The sequence below is a fragment of the Schistocerca serialis genome, chromosome 1 (assembly GCF_023864345.2).
Source record: "Schistocerca serialis cubense isolate TAMUIC-IGC-003099 chromosome 1, iqSchSeri2.2, whole genome shotgun sequence".
In the NCBI taxonomy this organism is placed as follows: Eukaryota; Metazoa; Arthropoda; class Insecta; order Orthoptera; family Acrididae; genus Schistocerca; species Schistocerca serialis.
In genome coordinates, this window is record NC_064638.1 from 538,824,122 (window position 1) to 538,843,132 (window position 19,011).

At 42.1% G+C, this 19,011-nt stretch overlaps 1 protein-coding gene across 5 annotated transcripts in view; it reads left to right on the forward strand.

Annotated features, from left to right (window-relative positions):
- Positions 1–19,011, forward strand: part of LOC126474991 (condensin complex subunit 1) — a 213,738-nt gene that overhangs the window by 53,421 nt on the left and 141,306 nt on the right. For all 5 annotated transcript variants that reach the window (XM_050102534.1, XM_050102540.1, XM_050102548.1 and 2 more), the window contains 2 exons: positions 534–704; positions 17,398–17,554. In XM_050102534.1, coding sequence (XP_049958491.1) covers positions 534–704; positions 17,398–17,554 — 328 coding nt within the window. The remainder of the gene's footprint in view (positions 1–533; positions 705–17,397; positions 17,555–19,011) is intronic.

Genomic DNA, 19,011 nt, shown 5'->3' on the forward strand with positions numbered 1-19,011 from the left:
TAAAATCTAAAATTGAAGCAACTATTTACTTAAATACAGATATTTATTTTGAATGCAAAAAAAAAAAAAAAAACTAACCTACCTGGAAGATAATGGCAGAAATATTAAAATTTAAGATGAAGATCCACAGTGGTATTGTTGATAAATGGTGTTAACTCACTATGCCACATTTCTTATGATTGCTTTTTAGCATTCTTACTAGCTTTCTGAAATGTGCAAAACCTGTGTCAGAAACTATGGCAGATCTGAAATATATTAAGTTAGCCTGTTTCTATTGTCTTTTAAAGTTTAATCATCCCTTTGTCCATCCTATCTCCCTCATTTACCATGTTTTTATACTGCTTCCCCCAACATTTTCTTTCGGTGATTGATTGTAACCATAGCAGGGTTGAATTTGAATTTGTAATATTTTAAGCCTAGAATTTTAAATTTTCTTTCTATACATTTGAGATTCTCATTATATGGTGTTATAAAAATGTATGATTATATTAAATGCCACTGCTAATATAACACAATTCATTTGAATATTGCAGGTGCTGCAGCTATGGCAAAACTTGGTGAAGGAGCATGCCGTGCCTATTTCCTTCCATGCTAGTGTGCTAGAGAGAGCAGTGGGTCGTTTGCATGACAAGAGTGCATTTGTCAAGAAAAGTGCTGTGCAACTTGTTGCATCATTCCTTGAACAAAATCCATTTGCTTCAAGGGTAATTTTGTTGTGTTATTTGGTGCAATAGATGACCATTTTGTATTGGGAGGGAGTAATTTTTGTCTTTAAAAAAAAAACTGTAAAACAAAAGCTAACGTCATGGACTAGAGAATTGAATGTTTCCTTATATTAAAATATATTTATGAAAGTGCGTATATTCAGCAATCTCTCTTCTGAATTTCATGGTTGACACATAAGTACAGTCATTGGTTGCATTAAGACACCTTTCTCTATTACCTCTTGACACTGGAACTCAATACTGTGACATTAGTGATAATTAGGACCTTTGATTCAGAAAAAGGACAGTTGTAGGATAATAATGATTCACTTCATCAACTGTTTTTGCTTTTAAATGGTTCAAAGTTGCAGAAACAAAAATTACAATTATTACTGGGTTGCTGCAGGTTCTGGAAATCTGGGAATTTCAAGTCCATCAGGGAAGTTTGGGGGGGACTGAGAAATCTCGTTTTTGTCTCAGTAGATGAAATGGTTTGTTTACTGTGGTGACGTGCAAGGTTTTTAGCTGGGTGCAGCTGAGTACGTGTGCCGCTTCCCTACTCCCTCATTCCTATCGCTTCTCCCATTCCTACCACTCTCTTCATGTTACACTCAGTGCTGCTGCCATTTCTTGCCTAGCAGTTGCCGATGAGAGGCAAGAGACATGAGGAGTGGCTTGTTTGGATCTGATTGTCAGAGACTGGAAATGCAGCAGCCGGAGATGGCAGTCATGTGTGCCTGAGTTGTGTCCAAGTGATTGTGTGAATGTGTGTGCGCTCTCATTTTTTGATAAAAACTATGACTGAAAAATTAGTTATGAGAGTGAGATTGTCTTTTCTACGTGTCTGTCTGTAGCTCAGCAATCATCTTTATGGGGAGTTGCTACCTATCCTCATTATTATTGATTGTCAGAGTATTTGAACAAGTTATCTGTTGCAGGGATTGATCAACGTGGTCTCATTTCATCAACCTGCTGTCTTTGGCTCGTAAATAGCTGACCACAGAAATGGGTTTTTGCGATGGCCCAAAATCAGAGGCCGTTTCTGCGGTTATCTGTAATGGATAGGCCCTGCTGATCTGAAGCCATTCAGTTCCCGCTAATGTGCAAGTGCTGCCCGTCAAATCTAATCTCACTTATCTGCCCGCAGACCGGGTCTGTTCGTGTGTGGCACAATGCAGTGGATTTTCAGGGTTTGTCTGTGGACACAGCATTGCAGTGCTCCTCAGCAGGCCAGAGTGTGCTCCCTGCCGTCGTTGGATAAGCAGCTGCAGCAGCAAGTCGTATACTCCTAGCTCACTCATTTGTTACATAGTTTAATTCTTAATTTCTTTGCGTGTTTTTGGTACTTGCATTGTTTAATTCATAAATTTCGGGCATATTATAGTATTTGAGAGTTGTAGCATCGCGTTTTAGTACCTGAATAGTGTAAATTCGCGTATTAGTTTGTCTTCTGTTTTTGTTTTGAACGGCCAGTGTCGGTTGGTCACAGTCAGTGTGCTCCCTGCCGCCGTTGGATAGCAGCTGCAGCAGCAAGTCGTATACTCTTAGCTCACTCATTTGTTACATAGTTTAATTCTTAATTTCTTTGCGTGCTTTTGGTACTTGCATTGTTTAATTCATAAATTTCGGGCATATTATAGTATTTGAGAGTTGTAGCATCGCGTTTTAGTACCTGAATAGTGTAAAATCGCGTAGTCTCCTTCCGCCGCCGAGCCGTGTGTCAGAAGTGCGCAAGTAGCAGCATTACTGCATTTACTAGGCAATCTTGTATTTTAATAACCGTTTAAATTTTGTGTCAATTTGTTTGCGCTCTCTGTAGATTAGTTCAGACGTTCTTTGCACAACAGTTTTTAGCATGGATAGGGACTGCAACTGCTGTGTTCGGATGCAGGCCGAGTTGGCATCCCTTCGCTCCCTGCTTCAGGCAGTGTTGGCTTCGGTCACACAGCTTGAGGCTGTTGCCAATGGGCATCACTGTGGGGTTCCGGATGGGGGTTTGTCAGGGACGGCCAGCTCGTCCCACGCATCCCCCGATCGGACTATGACTGTGGTTGCCCGGGATACTGCCCGCATTGAGGCTGATCCCTCACTTGTGGTAGAGTGGGAGGTCGTCTCAAGGTGTGGCAGGGGGCGAAAGACATTCCAGAGGGCTGAACTGAAGGCCTCTCCGGTTTGTCTGACGAACCGGTTTCAGGCTCTGTCTCAGGCTGATACTGATCTTCGGCCTGACATGGCTGCTTGTCCTGTTCCAGAGGTTGCCCCTCAGTCTGCAAGATCCAGGCGGTCGCAGAGGGTGGGCTTACTGGTAGTTGGGAGCTCCAACGTCAGGCGCGTAATGGGGCCCCTTAGGGATATGGCAGCAAGAGAGGGGAAGAAAACCAATGTGCACTCCGTGTGCATTCCGGGGGGAGTCATTCCAGATGTGGAAAGGGTCCTTCCAGATGCCATGAAGGGTACAGGGTGCAGCCATCTGCAGGTGGTCGCTCATGTCGGCACCAATGATCATCATCTTGGACAGTTTCCAGCCACTGGCTGGGTCTGTCGGGAACACAAGCCTCTCCATCGTGTTCTGTCTTTCCACCATTCCCCCTCTTCCACCTTCGTCCAGTTCTCTCCTCTTCTCGTCACACATTCCTTCACTCCCTTCACCCATCTATCTCTTGGTCTTCCCCTGGGCCTCTTCCCCTCCAGTTGCAGATCAAACATCCTTTTTGGAATTCTTCCCTCATCCATTCTCTTCATGTGTCCATACCACTGCAGTCTTGATTTTTCTATCCTGTCCTGTACTGGTTCCTCCTTTAGTCTTTCCCTCACATACACATTTCGCAATCTGTCTCGTCTTGTTACACTCAACCTGCTCCTCTGGAACTTCATTTCACTAGCTTGTATTCTACTTTTGTCGCTTTTGTGCATTACCCATGTCTCACTTCCGTATGCCAATATGGGGACAAAGCAGGTTCGGTATATAATTCCCTTGGATTTCTGTGGCACCTCCTTGCTCCAAATAAGCCCCCTAATGCATTTGAAGAACTGCCCTGCTTTTCTGCACCTTTCATTTATTTCCATTGCGTTTCCCCCCTTACTTTCAATCATGCTTCCCAGGTACTTGAAGTTCTCTACCACTTGTAGTTTTTCCCCTCCACAAGTTATATCCACATTTGGCCTATTCTTCTTCCTTGTTGTGACAATTATTTCACTTTTCTTTGCAGAGAAATGCATTCCATATTGTGCTGCCATTGCCTCCCATACATCTAACTGCTCTTGCACCTCCTTCTCGCAATTTCCCCATAACATCAGGTCATCGGCAAAAAGCACTGCTTTCATTTTATGATCTCCAATTGCATCTGATACTTGCTGTAGGATTTCATCCATAACAATAATAAACAATAAAGGCGAAAGTGCACTTCCCTGTCGCAGCCCATTTTCCAGCTTGAACCATGCGGTACGTTCCCTCCCCACTTTCACACAACTCTCACTTCCCTCATACATTTTTCTGACTTTTCGTGTTATCTCTTCATCTATCCCTTTTGCGTTCAGCACATCCCAGAGCTTGTCCCTATAGATACTGTCATACGCCTTCTCAATATCTAAAAACGCCATGATTAAGTCCTTCCCGTACTCATAGTGCCTTTCCTGCAGTTGCCTTACCGCAAATATGAGGTCCGTTGTTGATCTTCCCGGTCTGAAACCATACTGCTCCTCTTGCAGTCTACTTTCAATACTGCTTCTTATTCTCTTCTCCAGGATCTTTTCATAGATTTTTCCACAGTGGCATAGCAGGGTGATTCCTCTGTAGTTCTCACATCTCCTTTTATCCCCTTTCTTGAAGATCGGGACTATAATTCCTTTCTTCCAATCCTCAGGAATTCTGTTCTCCTTCCACACCACCCTCAGCACTCTGTATAGCCACTGGGTTCCTACTTCTCCTGCTGCTCGTATCATATCCACTGTTACTTCGTCCCAACCTGGTGCCTTGCCCCCTTTCATCCTCTTTATGGCTTCTTCCACTTCATTCCAAGTTAGATCATCAATTTCCCCACTATTATAATCGTCTGCTACCTTAGGTTCTCCATCGCTGTTAGTTACCCACTTGACGGCATTCAACAGATCTTCAAAGTACTCCTTCCAAATCTTTTTGAGCTCATGCATTTCCTCCACAACTCTTCCATTATTATCCATGATCCTCAGGCACTCGCTTCTGTTGTTCCTCTTATTTCTTACCATGGTGTAAAGTACTTTTTTGTTCCCTTCACTGTCCTCTTCTAACATTCTTGTCCATTTTTCCATCCACTTCTTCTTCTCCGCCCTTACTATGGTCTGTGCCACTTTCTTGCTTCCCTTATATTTTACCCTAGCTTCCTCTGTTCGGGTCTGGAACCATTCTCTGAAGGCTTTGTTCTTTCGAAGTACTGCCTCTTTACATATGTTGTTCCACCATGGGGTTTCCTTACTTCTCCTCTTTGTGCTAGTTCTTCCGCACACAGTCTCAGCTGCCTCAACTAGAGCCCTCTTAAAATCTCCCCATTCTTCTTCCACTGTTCTCATATCTTCCTTTGGCAGCTTCTTCCTGATCAGTGTCTGGTACTGGGTCCTCCGTTCATCCTCTTTCAGCATCCATGTCTTCAACCTTTTCTCCTGTATGTCTGTTGCCCTCCTATCTTTTTTCTCTCTCAGGGTGGCTACCAACAGCCGATGGTCACTGTCTAAGGCCTCAGATGGAATGACCTTAACATCTGTGAGGCTGCTCATCATCTGCCTATCCACTAGTACATAGTCTACTACTGAAGTTTGGGACCAGTCTCCACTGTACCAAGTTATTTTGTGGCTACTTCTCTTCTTGTACCAGGAATTTGCGATTGCCAGCCCATTCCTCTTGCAGAATTCCAGCAACAATTTTCCTTCTCTATTTCGGTTCCCCCAGCCCTCTGGTCCCATTATCTCCTCGAATCCTTTCCTGTCTGTGCCAACATGTGCATTGAGGTCCCCTATTATAATCTGATTACCTCCATTTAGCTGCTTTTGCATGTCATCTTCAAATTCCTCCTTCTCCTGTTTTGTACACCCCACCTGTGGGGCATATGCTTGGATGATTTCAATGCTTTTTCCTTTCACTCGTACTCTGGCTTTTATCATTTGATCATTGATACCTTCCACCTCCTCCTGCAGACCCTCTCTGACCACTATTGCCACTCCATTTCTTCCCCTCTCATTCCCTATCCAGTACAGTTTACATCCTTTACTTAGTGGTTTTTCACCAACTCCTCTCCACCTAGTCTCAGCAAGTCCCAAGATGTCCAATTTCCTCCTTTCCATCATTTCTACAATTTCTTCTAACTTCCCAGTTAGAGTCCTTACGTTTAAGGTGCCCAGTCGTAAACCATCTCGTAATCCTTTTCCATTGCTTGGTCGGTTTCCTGTAAATCCGTTCCGTGATCCGAGGCATGTTCCCTTTTTGAAAGCAGTTGATTTATCCACTACTGGCTTGCTAGGCCTATCGCAGCTTCACCAGAGCCCCGTTAGCCGTCACGTTTCAGGGTTCCCATAGGGCCTTCCCAGCTACCGTAGCGGTCCTGGGGCACACGAAGTCCCCGCTGTACATCGCCCCTATAGGCAGTCCCCTACTTTGTGCCGTTGCCCATCTCCCACGACTTGGACGAGGGGTTGGACTTATGGGAGATGGCACCAATGATGTGTGTCGCTATGGATCCGAGGAAATCCTCTCTGGCTTCCGGCGGCTATCTGATTTGGTGAAGACTGCCAGTCTCGCTTGTGGGATGAAAGCAGAGCTCACCATCTGCAGCATTGTCAACAGGACTGACTGCGGACCTTTGGTACAGAGCCGAGTGGAGGGTCTGAATCAGAGGCTGAGACGGTTCTGCGACCGTGTGGGCTGCAGATTCCTCGACTTGCGCCATAGGGTGGTGGGGTTTCGGGTTCCGCTGGATAGGTCAGGAGTCCACTACACGCAACAAGCGGCTACACGGGTAGCAGGGGTTGTGTGGCGTGGGCTGCGCGGTTTTTTAGGTTAGATGGCCTTGGGCAAGTGCAGAAAGGGCAACAGCCTCAACGGGTGCAGGGCAAAGTCAGGACATGCGGGAACCAAGCAGCAATCAGTATTGTAATTGTAAACTGTCGAAGCTGCGTTGGTAAAGTACCGGAACTTCTAGCGCTGATAGAAAGCACCGAAGCCGAAATCGCTATAGGAACAGAAAGCTGGTTGAAGCCAGAGATAAATTCTGCCAAAATTTTTACAAAGGTACAGACGGTGTTTAGAAAGGATAGATTGCATGGAACCGGTGGTGGAGTGTTCGTCGCTGTTAGTAGTAGTTTATCCTGTAGTGAAGTAGAAGTGGATAGTTCCTGTGAATTATTATGGGTGGAGGTTACACTCAACAACCGAGCTAGGTTAATAATTGGCTCCTTTTACCGATCTCCCGACTCAGCAGCATTAGTGGCAGAACAACTGAGAGAAAATTTGGAATACATTTCACATAAATTTTCTCAGCATGTTATAGTCTTAGGTGGAGATTTCAATTTACCAGATACAGACTGGGACACTCGGATGTTTAGGACAGGTGGTAGGGACAGAGCATCGAGTGACATTATACTGAGTGCACTATCCGAAAATTACCTCGAGCAATTAAACAGAGAACCGACTCGTGGAGATAACACCTTGGACCTACTGATAACAAACAGACCCGAACTTTTCGACTCTGTATGTACAGAACAGGGAATCAGTGATCATAAGGCCGTTGCAGCATCCCTGAGTATGGAAGTTAATAGGAATATAAAAAAAGGGAGGAAGGTTTATCTGTTTAGCAAGAGTAATGGAAGGCAGATTTCAGACTACCTAACAGATCAAAACGAAAATTTCCATTCCGACACTGACAATGTTGAATGTTTATGGAAAAAGTTCAAGGCAATCGTGAAATGTGTTTTAGACAAGTACGTGCCGAGTAAAACTGTGAGGGACGGGAAAAACCCACCGTGGTACAACAACAAAGTTAGGAAACTACTGCGAAAGCAAAGAGAGCTTCACTCTAAGTTTAAACGCTGCCAAAACCTCTCAGACAAACAGAAGCTAAACGATGTCAAAGTTAGCGTAAGGAGGGCTATGCGTGAAGCGTTCAGTGAATTCGAAAGTAAAATTCTATGTACCGACTTGACAGAAAATCGTAGGAAGTTCTGGTCTTACGTTAAATCAGTAAGTGGCTCGAAACAGCATATCCAGACACTCCGGGATGATGATGGCATTGAAACAGAGGATGACACACGTAAAGCTGAAATACTAAACACCATTTTCCAAAGCTGTTTCACAGAGGAAGACCGCACTGCAGTTCCTTTTCTAAATCCTCGCACAAACAAAAAAATGGCTGACATCGAAATAAGTGTCCAAGGAATAGAAAAGCAACTGGAATCACTCAACAGAGGAAAGTCCACTGGACCTGACGGGATACCAATTCGATTCTACACAGAGTACGCGAAAGAACTTGCCCCCTTCTAACAGCCGTATACCGCAAGTCTCTAGAGGAAAGGAAGGTTCCAAATGATTGGAAAAGAGCACAGGTAGTCCCAGTCTTCAAGAAGGGTCATCGAGCAGAAGCGCAAAACTATAGACCTATATCTCTGACGTCGATCTGTTGTAGAATTTTAGAACATGTTTTTTGCTCGAGTATCGTGTCGTTTTTGGAAACCCAGAATCTACTATGTAGGAATCAACATGGATTCTGGAAACAGCGATCGTGTGAGACCCAACTCGCTTTATTTGTTCATGAGACCCAGAAATATTAGATACAGGCTCCCAGGTAGATGCTATTTTTCTTGACTTTCGGAAGGCGTTCGATACAGTTCCGCACTGTCGCCTGATAAACAAAGTAAGAGCCTACGGAATATCAGACCAGCTGTGTGGCTGGATTGAAGAGTTTTTAGCAAACAGAACACAGCATGTTGTTATCAGTGGAGAGACGTCTACAGACGTTAAAGTAACCTCTGGCATGCCACAGGGGAGTGTTATGGGACCATTGCTTTTCGCAATATATATAAATGACCTAGTAGATAGTGTAGGAAGTCCTATGCGGCTTTTCGCGGATGATGCTGTAGTATACAGAGAAGTTGCAGCATTAGAAAATTGTAGCGAAATGCAGGAAGATCTGCAGCGGATAGGCACTTGGTGCAGGGAGTGGCAACTGACCCTTAACATAGACAAATGTAATGTATTGCGAATACATAGAAAGAAGGATCCTTTATTGTATGATTATATGATAGCGGAACAAACACTGGTAGCAGTTACTTCTGTAAAATATCTGGGAGTATGCGTGCGGAACGATTTGAAGTGGAATGATCATATAAAATTAATTGTTGGTAAGGCGGGTACCAGGTTGAGATTCATTGGGAGAGTCCTTAGAAAATGTAGTCCATCAACAAAGGAGGTGGCTTACAAAACACTCGTTCGACCTATACTTGAGTATTGCTCATCAGTGTGGGGTCCGTACCAGATCGGGTTGACGGATGAGATAGAGAAGATCCAAATAAGAGCGGCGCGTTTCGTCACAGGGTTATTTGGTAACCGTGATAGCGTTACGGAGATGTTTAATGAACTCAAGTGGCAGACTCTGCAAGAGAGGCGCTCTGCATCGCGGTGTAGCTTGCTCGCCAGGTTTCGAGAGGGTGCGTTTCTGGACGAGGTATCAAATATATTGCTTCCACCTACTTATACCTCCCGAGGAGATCACGAATGTAAAATTAGAGATATTAGAGCGCGCACGGAGGCTTTCAGACAGTCGTTCTTCCCGCGAACCATACGCGACTGGAACAGGAAAGGGAGGTAATGACAGTGGCACGTAAAGTGCCCTCCGCCACACACCGTTGGGTGGCTTGCGGAGTATAAATGTAGATGTAGAGTTCATGGGCAATGGATTTCAGGAATTGATACTGTCTCACTGCAAGTGCATTGTACAGTGTGGCATTTTATGGACATTTTATTTGTTATAGTACATTTTGGCACTTTAAAAGTAGTTTATATGTTAGAAAGTATGAATGGTAAGAAGAAGAAATTTGTGCCAGTCGCTGGTAGACAATTTGTAAACTATTTATTCATATATTTCTTGAAAGAAAAATCACACAATACCTGTAAAATAGTACATAACAAAGTGGGTAATAATCAACAATAACGAACATAGTAGAACCACCTTTTTTTTTGCAGTCACCTACAGTGTTTTTTCCTTCACAATTCTTGCCTACCTTATACACTTCTTTCAAGAGGTGTACTTTTTTGCGAGGTTGTTTCTGAAATCAGTGAAGATATTTTAAATCTGTCTTGCAACTCCAAGGAAATGCGTATTTTTGTCGCCAAATGTTTCATTTTATTGAAATAAAACAACATCAGTGGTCTTTATTTATGGTATCCAAGACATCACTTTTACAAAATCTTTAAGGTTATAATATAGAGAAAACATAAAGCGTAAAGCAACACAATACATGTTAGTGAGAAAAGTGAATATTAAATAAAGCCAAATACAAAAACACAGGAAACAATGTTAATTTCAAAGAGCGGGTATGATTCTGTCTGGGATTACAATCTTTGTATCCCATGCCAAGCCCAGTACATGGCAGCTTGTATGGCCTTGTCATCTGCTGTTAATAGGTCCTGTATCATGCAAGGTTTGTCCAATTTCCTGCAGGCTAGAAGGTGTTGTGGGTCTTGGAATTCTCCACATTCACAGAGCTCATCTGTAGCAATACAGCCCCATTTCTTCAGGTTTACTATGCATCGTGATACTCCTGATCCTAATCTATTCAATGTGTTCCAGATCGTATATGGAAGTTCATATCCAGATACAGGTTCTTCCCTGGAGCTATTCCCTGGTCTTCCTGGTTCCGAGTTTCGCCACAGGCGGTAAAGACATTGGATCAGTTGCTTGTAGTAAAATCTTCCTTTATTAGTGTCCAAACATTGGATGCCTGGGATCTGTTTCTTGTTTTTGTTTCTCGGTTTCTGCAGCAGTTCCTCCTCCTGATTTATGGAGGGGCTACGCCCGTAAGTTAGTCCAGCAGATTTGTGAGAGTTGGGCAGAGGCAGCCTGTTATGTAGCGTCCTGTCTCATTCAGAGCTATATTTACTTGTTTTGCATGGGTGGATTTTTGCCATACAGGTGCCGAGTACTCCGCAGGGGAGAAACATAATGCTAGAGGTGACATGCAGAGAACAGTAGGTTTTGCCCCCTATCTACTATTTGTAAGCTTGTGGATGTTGTTGTTCCTGGCACTCACTTTCATCTTTGTGTCCAAACAGTGATCCTTGAATGTGAGAGTGCGGTCGAGTTTGACTCCAAGATATTTTGGTGTCACAGTGAGAGATGTGCTGTCTCCTCCAGCATATGTTGAGTTTACTCCTGGCCCCTTTACTGCTCAGGTGAAAAGTGCAGACCTGGGTTTTTGCTGGGTTCGGCTGGAGGTGGTTATCATCATAGTAGTCAGCTATATTCTCAAGCACTGTTGTCAATTTTCTTTCCACCTCTTCAAATGTTTTTCCCTGAGCAGCAATGACTGTATGTATCATCTGCGTAGATGGAGCGAGCATCCACTAATTGGCTGGTCATTGGTGCAGATGGTGTAAATCAGTGGAGCAAGGACGCTACCTTGGGGTAGTCCCTGTTTCTGGGTTCGACATTGGATGCTCTTTGTCTGCAGTGTAACAAAGTAGCGTCTGTTCTGCAGCAGGCACCGGATCAATTGCGCCAGTTGGTAATCCTTCGTGGTGTTATATATTTTTGATATAAACTTATGATTAATGGTGTCATAAGTGGCTGTAAGGTTGATAAAAGCTGCACCTGTGATTTGTTTCAATTCTTAGTCATCATCTTTGTTCTGTGTGAGGTTCAAAATTTGTCCACAGCATGACCTCCCAGGTTGGAACCCCGCTTGCTCTTTAATAATATTCTGGTCTGCATGTGCAGAGATGTGGTTGAGGATCATTCTTTCTAGGACTTAATAGAGCTGGCAGAGGAGGGAGATAGGTCGAGAATTTTTGGAGTCTGCAGGGCTCTTTAAAGCTTGTGGTGTAGCTACTATCTTTGCCTTCTGTCAGATCTTGGGAATCTTCATTTCAAGGGAGCATTTGTTCATCATACTTAATGACCACTGTCTGGTAGAGGGTCCAAACATTTTTATTTGCTCTGGGTGTAGTTCAGCTAGGCCAGCAGCTTTACTACTCTTTATTAGAAAGATGGAGTCATCTAATTCTTCCAGGGCAAAGTAAGTACCTGGATGGTCTTCTTGAGTGAATCTCTCTTAAGCTTCTTTCTTGCATGTTTGCTGTTGGTTTTGCCATTTAGTAGGAGCTGATGCGCTATTTGATCTGGTGTGACCTTATATTAATTTTGGGTGTTAGTTGAGGGTCATTAACAGTGTTTTTAAGAAATTGTCTGGCCTTTTAGCTATTCTGTTTCATGTCTAGGCTTGTGAGTAAGTTAGATGTTAGTACTTGCGATTTTTGCACCCTTCAGGAAACGCCATCTGCTTGCAACTTTTTTTTTAGATATTTCCTCATTTGCACAATTGTTTCTTGTACTGTAGCTGCAAAAACAGATTGGCAGCTTATGTCTCAACTTACCCTTGAGGTCTCAAAATGTGTCAGGAAAAAATGCTAAAAATTGTCTGGAAATCAGAGAATTTCACTTGTGGAAAGTTCTGGCATTCCTGTATTGATACCTACATGTATAGTACTGGTACTAAGCTTTTGTAATCATCGACACTCACTGGAACACATTCCCCTAAAAATTAAACTGTACAAAAGGTTAAATAAAATTCCTATGTAGATGTTGAGCATTCTTTAGCCCACTAATATTCACTACAATGGATATTCTGGTAAGACAAATTTTCTTTGAAATCTTTAAAACATGAATAAGCAGCATACTTACAGCACAGATGCCAGCATAAGGCACTAAGAATGTGTCTTGGAAAGTTCTTGGCCTTGCCTGTAGCTCCCAGCACTAGGTGCAGGATTTTCTTCCAACCCAAAGAGTGCCCAAAAAGTGCAGCTGAATCAGAAATCATTGAAGAAATTCACAATGCAAAGGTGGCTGAAATAGAAGTTGCCAGGATCATAGGGATTACAAATGACTGAGTAGGCTAAATTTTTCATGAAGAATTTCACATGAGAAAGCTTTGTGCAAGGTGGCTGTCGCACCTACTTATGGCGTATCACTTACCAAAAGAACACACACACACACACACACACACACACACACACACACACACACACACAGTTTTTAACAGTAATTGATGTGTTTCAATAAAATCAATTTTCTGCATTGGTAAGTGACAGTAACAACACTACAGATAAGACGATTCTTCAGCTCCAGGAAGGCAGACAGTTTTACCAGCTGGAAAGGTCATTGCATTGGTGCTTTGGAATTCCAGTGGTGTTCTGCTAATTCGGGATCTTCAGATAGATAAAATAATAACTGGGGCTTCTAATGTATCTGGATGAAAAAAATGCAACAAAATTTCATCAAGACAATGGACTACTTCACAGAAGTGTATTGGCATTGGAAAAGTTGAGCGATCTGTGCTTGATGTTGTCATACTATTTCACATATTTTGCTCTATCGGACTTCAGTCTCTTCCCAAAATTCAGTCTTCCTTGCTGGTCAATGTTTTATGAGCAACCAAGAAGTGACTGTAGCTGTAAACTAGTATTCTGCAGAACTTCCACAGGAACAATCTTGCAGAGAACCTTGTCAAACATAAAAACACTAAGTTGGTCCTGTATGGAGGAAGCATAAATTGGCATCCGTGTCACAGAGAAGCAACTGAAAGAGTTGAAAACAAATAAGTTGCCAGGTCCACAAGGAATCCCAGTACTCCTTTACGGAGAGTACTCTGTGGCCATGGCCTCTTACTTAGTCTGCATTTATCGTGAATCTTGCCCAGGGCAAAGTCCCAAGCAAATGGAAAAAAGCGCATGTGACTCTTGTATGTAAGAAGGGTGAAAGAATGTACCCACATAATTACAGACCAGTATCCTTAACATTTGCTTGCCGCAAAATTCTTGAACACATTCCAAGTTTGAATATAACACATTTCCTTGAAACAGAAAGATTTCTGTCCACAAATCAGCTTGGATTTAGAAAGCAGCATTTGTGCAAAACTTGGCTTGCACTTTTCTCAAATGATATCATACAAGCCTTGGGTGCAATACAACAGGCAGCTTTGTTATTCCTAAAGTGTTCACCAGAGACAATGTTATCATCAGGAGTGCCCCAGGGAAGTGTGATAGAACTGCTTTATTCTATGTATACATAAATGACTTGATAGACAGGGTCAGCAGCAATTTACAGCTGTTTGCCAATGCGCTGCAGTGTATGGTAAGGTGTCGTTGAGTGACTGTAGGAGTATATAAGATGACATAGACAAAATTTCTAGTTGGTGATGAATAAGCAGTTGCTCTAAATGTAGAAAAACTTATGTTAATGCAGATGAGTACGAAAAACAATCCTGTAAAATTCAAGTACATTATTAGTAGGATGCAGCTTGACAAGTCACTTCACTTAAAGATAGAGGTGTAATGTTGTGTTAGTAATATAAAATGGAATCAACATATAAGGTTGGTAGTAGGGAAAGTGAATGCTCAAATTCACTTTATTTGGAGAAATTTTGGAAAGTGTTGCTCATCCATAAAGGAGATGGCATATATAATGCTAGTGCCACCAGTTCTTGAGAACTGTTAAGTGTGTTTGGGATTCCCACTATATCGGCTTAAAGGAAGGCATCAAATAAATTCAGAGGTGGGCTGCTATATTTAATATCAGTAGGTTCAATCCATATGCAAATATTATGGAGAAGCTTCTTGAACTCTAGTGGGAATTCCTGGAGGGAAAGCAGTACTCTTTCAACAAGGCACTATTGCACAAATTTATAATTTAGGCTGACTGCAGAATGAGTATACTGCTGTCAGCGTCCATTTCACATACGAACCATGAAGATACAATGTGGGAAGTTAGAGCTCTTATGGGGGCTTTTAGATAGTCATTTCTTGCTTGCTGTATTTGCAAGTGGAAAAGGAGAGGAAATGACCAGTAGTAGTACAAGGTACCCTCCACCACATACTGTATTGTGCTTTGTGGAGTATGTATGTAGATGTAGAATAATGTAGAGATGGAATAATGTCACTGGAACACCCTTGAATGATGTGTTTTAATGTCAAAGCAGGTGATGAAGATAAAAGCCTATTGTAGGACCGAAGTCACTCCAGGTGGATATTAGAATTGATTTGGCTATATTCAAAGGGAAGAAGTAGTTCATAACTGTATAAGTTCCTTGCACAGAAGCTGCAAAAAGTGGTACAATTGCTATCTCATAATCTTATCATCACCACAAACTCCTTCCTCCTCCTCTCGGAATACTGTTACATTCCATCCTGGGTTTTCCATTGTTTGATTTTCCTCACAGTATTCCTTTACAAGCATTTCTCACATCTAACTTACTTTAATTTCTGTTATGGACATTTCCAGGGGACGCAACCTCATTGTAGGCACCTTCAGCACTGGGCAGGGACTCCCACGCCAGAGAAACATCTGAAGAGGGGCCTGATAAAGAGTGTACCATAACTAAGGGAAGGATGAACTGTTGGAGAACTGGGGCATGAGAAGGATCTGTTTCTTCTCGTGTAATGAGGGGGGTCTAAAGTCATCTGTTCTCCATATGAGGAGTAATCAGCTCTGACATACTGTTCAAAGATTGGACCAGATTCATTATGCTATTATGTCTGGGAGCCGAAGGCAAGCTCCTATCTCGTTTAAGCTAGAACTGATTTGATGGACAGTACTCTGCCACTTGGAAGGAGGCAATATTAATTCCCTTATGGAAACTAGGCAAGTGTCATACCAACTCATAATTACTGAAGTGTAGCCCTTACCAGCGATATGGAGAAGTGCGCGCTCAACTGTGGAGGCATCTGGCTCCCCGAATACCAAGGTCATCTATGCTGCTCCCAGTGCAGTTTCAGCCACTACCATTCCACCTTCGACAACTTAATTCTGCTGGAGATGGCCATACAGAAGACTGTCTTGTGCTGAAACAATTTGTTGGGTGTATTCTTTGATCTTGGAATGGCATATGATAGCACTTGGACGTATAACGTCCTTCATCAGTTTCATGGATGGGTGCTACGTGGACGTGTGCCATTTCTTATTCAATACTTCAAGGACAGGTGCTTTGTGCATTGGTGATACTTCGTCTAACCATTATGTTGAGAAGTATGGGGTCCCGCAAGGCAATGTACTCAGTATCACAAAATGATGACAAACAATCAACAGCATGTCCATTGCAGTTAGAAGCCCAGTTACAAATTCTCTTCTTCTTCTTCTTCTTCTTCTTCTTCTTTTGATGACTTTACGACCTTCTACATCCTCTGATACTACAACTCCTAACCATCGGGTGGCTGGAAACTTTGGCCAATGAAACTGGTTTTAGGTTCTCACTTGAAGATTTCTCATGTAAATTTTAACCTTGCTTATTGAAGTTTTAACCAACCAGATCTCATTCATTCAGACAAGGTTTTAAATTTTAAGGACACTTTTTGGGCCTACTGTTTGACATGAAATTAACCTCGCTTCCACACATGAGACTTATGAACAAAGAGCATCGTATCAGAATATTTTTAACTGCCTCAGTAGAAAGGCATGGGGAGTTTTAACAGGTCCTCCTTCCTGCAGCATCATAGGGCATTTTGCAGCTCATGATTGGTTCATGATAGCATGATTTATGGTTCAGCAAGTACTTCCTACTTCAACATGCTGTATGCTGTCCACCATGAGAGCATTTAAATCTCAATTGGAGCCTGTCGAACCAGCCCAGATTCAGCACTGAGGCAAGGGGGTGGTCTTTTGCTGGGCAGCAGTGTTTTGACACACTGTGTGCAGAGGCTGTTGAACCAATACTCTGGACTCAGTAGCAGCACCTCCTCCCAACTAAGCAGATTCTGAAAATCACCAACATTGCATTAGTCATTAGCATTTAGTGCACCTGTCCACCGCAATTATGAGGGGCTGTTCAGCAATTGGTACCATGTGACCAAGCCTTTCAGGGTCCAAGTTACAGACTGTCTCTAGGATCTAGAGATATCACACCTCTGAATACACAGTCAGGGATGCCTTGGCATTTTCAGAGTCCCAAAGTGATTTTAAACTTGATAGAGTACATGAAAACTTGCACTCCAGATTATGTTTTTATAAATCTGATTTCTTTGATTTTTAACTACGTGTCACAAATTTATCACTGTATCTTCAGATGGATCCCAGCAAGGAAACGCATTGAGTTGTTTAGTTGTTTCACCTGATAGACATTTCCAAATATGCTTCCAAAATAATTTACAAATTATGATGTGGAGTTATATGGTATTGAAATGGCACTGGAGTGGATCCAGAGGCATCACAGTACAAATTGTCTCACCTTTCCTGACTCGCTCAGTGTGTTACAAGTGGATCAGAAACTGAAAGAAGTAGTTGTGTATTTGTATGAGTAAATAAGCTTTAGACATTGTGTAGAACATTACCTTTATTTTGACTCCCTGGATTTTTATACAGTGCAGTGTATGACAAAGAAAACTGATGTTACTTAAGACTTTGTGTAATTGGTATTTCTAATAAATGTTAAAATAAATGTGATTTATGTATGGTACATAACATTTCAGTTGGGATTGGAAGAACTTCAAGCTCAGCTAGAAAGTGAAGAAAAAAAGCTACAAGCTATTGAAGACTCTACTGCAAAACTGCCTCAAAAAGTAGAAGAGGAATGGAATGAATTAGAGCCTGATCTGAAAGGTGGTCTGACAGAAGTCCTGGAGGCAGGTATGTACACACATTTTCTATTTTGCGCGCGCACACACACACACACACACACACACACACACACACACACACACACACACTGTACCTAGTTGTGTAATTTTGGTATAAAGTTATTCAAATGAGGGGAAACTGTATTTTAGGAGCACGTCCACTGCTTCGTGACAAAAATATGCTTTGACTATGTAGCGGTTTTACATGGGGGGGGGGGGGGGGGGGGATGGTTTGCATGCAATTGATTTACTAAAACAAATTGAGAGACAGTACATGACCAAAGATCTAGAAATGATGCACTCTCCTAAAGGGTAGGTTTGTCTTTGAGAAGAATACAATGCAAAAGCAGTAATCCATGTATGTGTCAGAGATATGTGCCTTCATTATCAAAAATACCTTAACACAAAAGTTTTTGTTTCTTGGAAGAGTTAATTTGACTTCTATATGGATATGTTTTACCTTCATACAGTGATGACACTGTTCGAAGTCTTTTGCATGGGTGAACATTTGTCAATGCTTCCATGCAATAAAGATCTTTAAGTTTAGATATTTCTGATGCTGAAGGCATGTACCTTAGAAACACACGAAAATTAGTGCTCTTTCATTGCGAGTTGTTCAGCCTGCATTTTAGCTTTCAAGTACTAACATAAAAATCATTCAATTATTTGTGTTCTGTAGATCTAGTTGTAAAATATGTCAAGATGCTGTTGGAATCTGTTTCTCTAGACTGCAGTAACAATCACCAGTAAAATGTCATACGGTTTTACACTTGCAGTGGCTGGTATTTCCAGTATAAAATTAGAAGAGAAATGTCTTTAATTTTTTTTAACTGCTACTTTCTCAGTTTTGCAGAGTGTTAATCTATCACTGCTTGCTTCATAAGGACACTGCATCTGTCAAAGAATAACAACTATCTGTATGCTGTAAGAATAGACTAAAGTGCGCGTCATTTATGTTGGCGGCCGAGTTTAGGTTCATTCTGCGCATCTGACGTCACAAAACACAGTCAGCCAATGAACAGAGAACGACGTTGCCCGATCTCGACTGCAGTGCATAGCATGGACGAGTGTCTTCAGTATTAGAAACATTCAGTCATAAATAAAGTAATAGAACAAAAGCAATGTTTTGATAGCAGACTTTCTTTTATAGAAAGTTTGGAAAAAGCGTTCTTTATACCAATTGCTTCATATTCTATTAATTAATGAAACCAAACAAGCAATAAGACTCCTAATTCAGGCGATAGGAAGGAAAGGTGTTTGTATCAATCTCACGAAACCCTTTTTCGCACTAAAGAAGAGCGGTAATTGTTTATTTCCTATTGTACTTCGACGAAGTGTGAGTAATTCATAGTCATACCAAAAGTGTTCGTCAGTATTTTGCGTACCGTGTTAGACTCCTCACTGTGCTCTGTAGGCAGACGATCTGCATTAGCGTAATGGTTAAGGTGTTGGACTTCTATGTGAAAG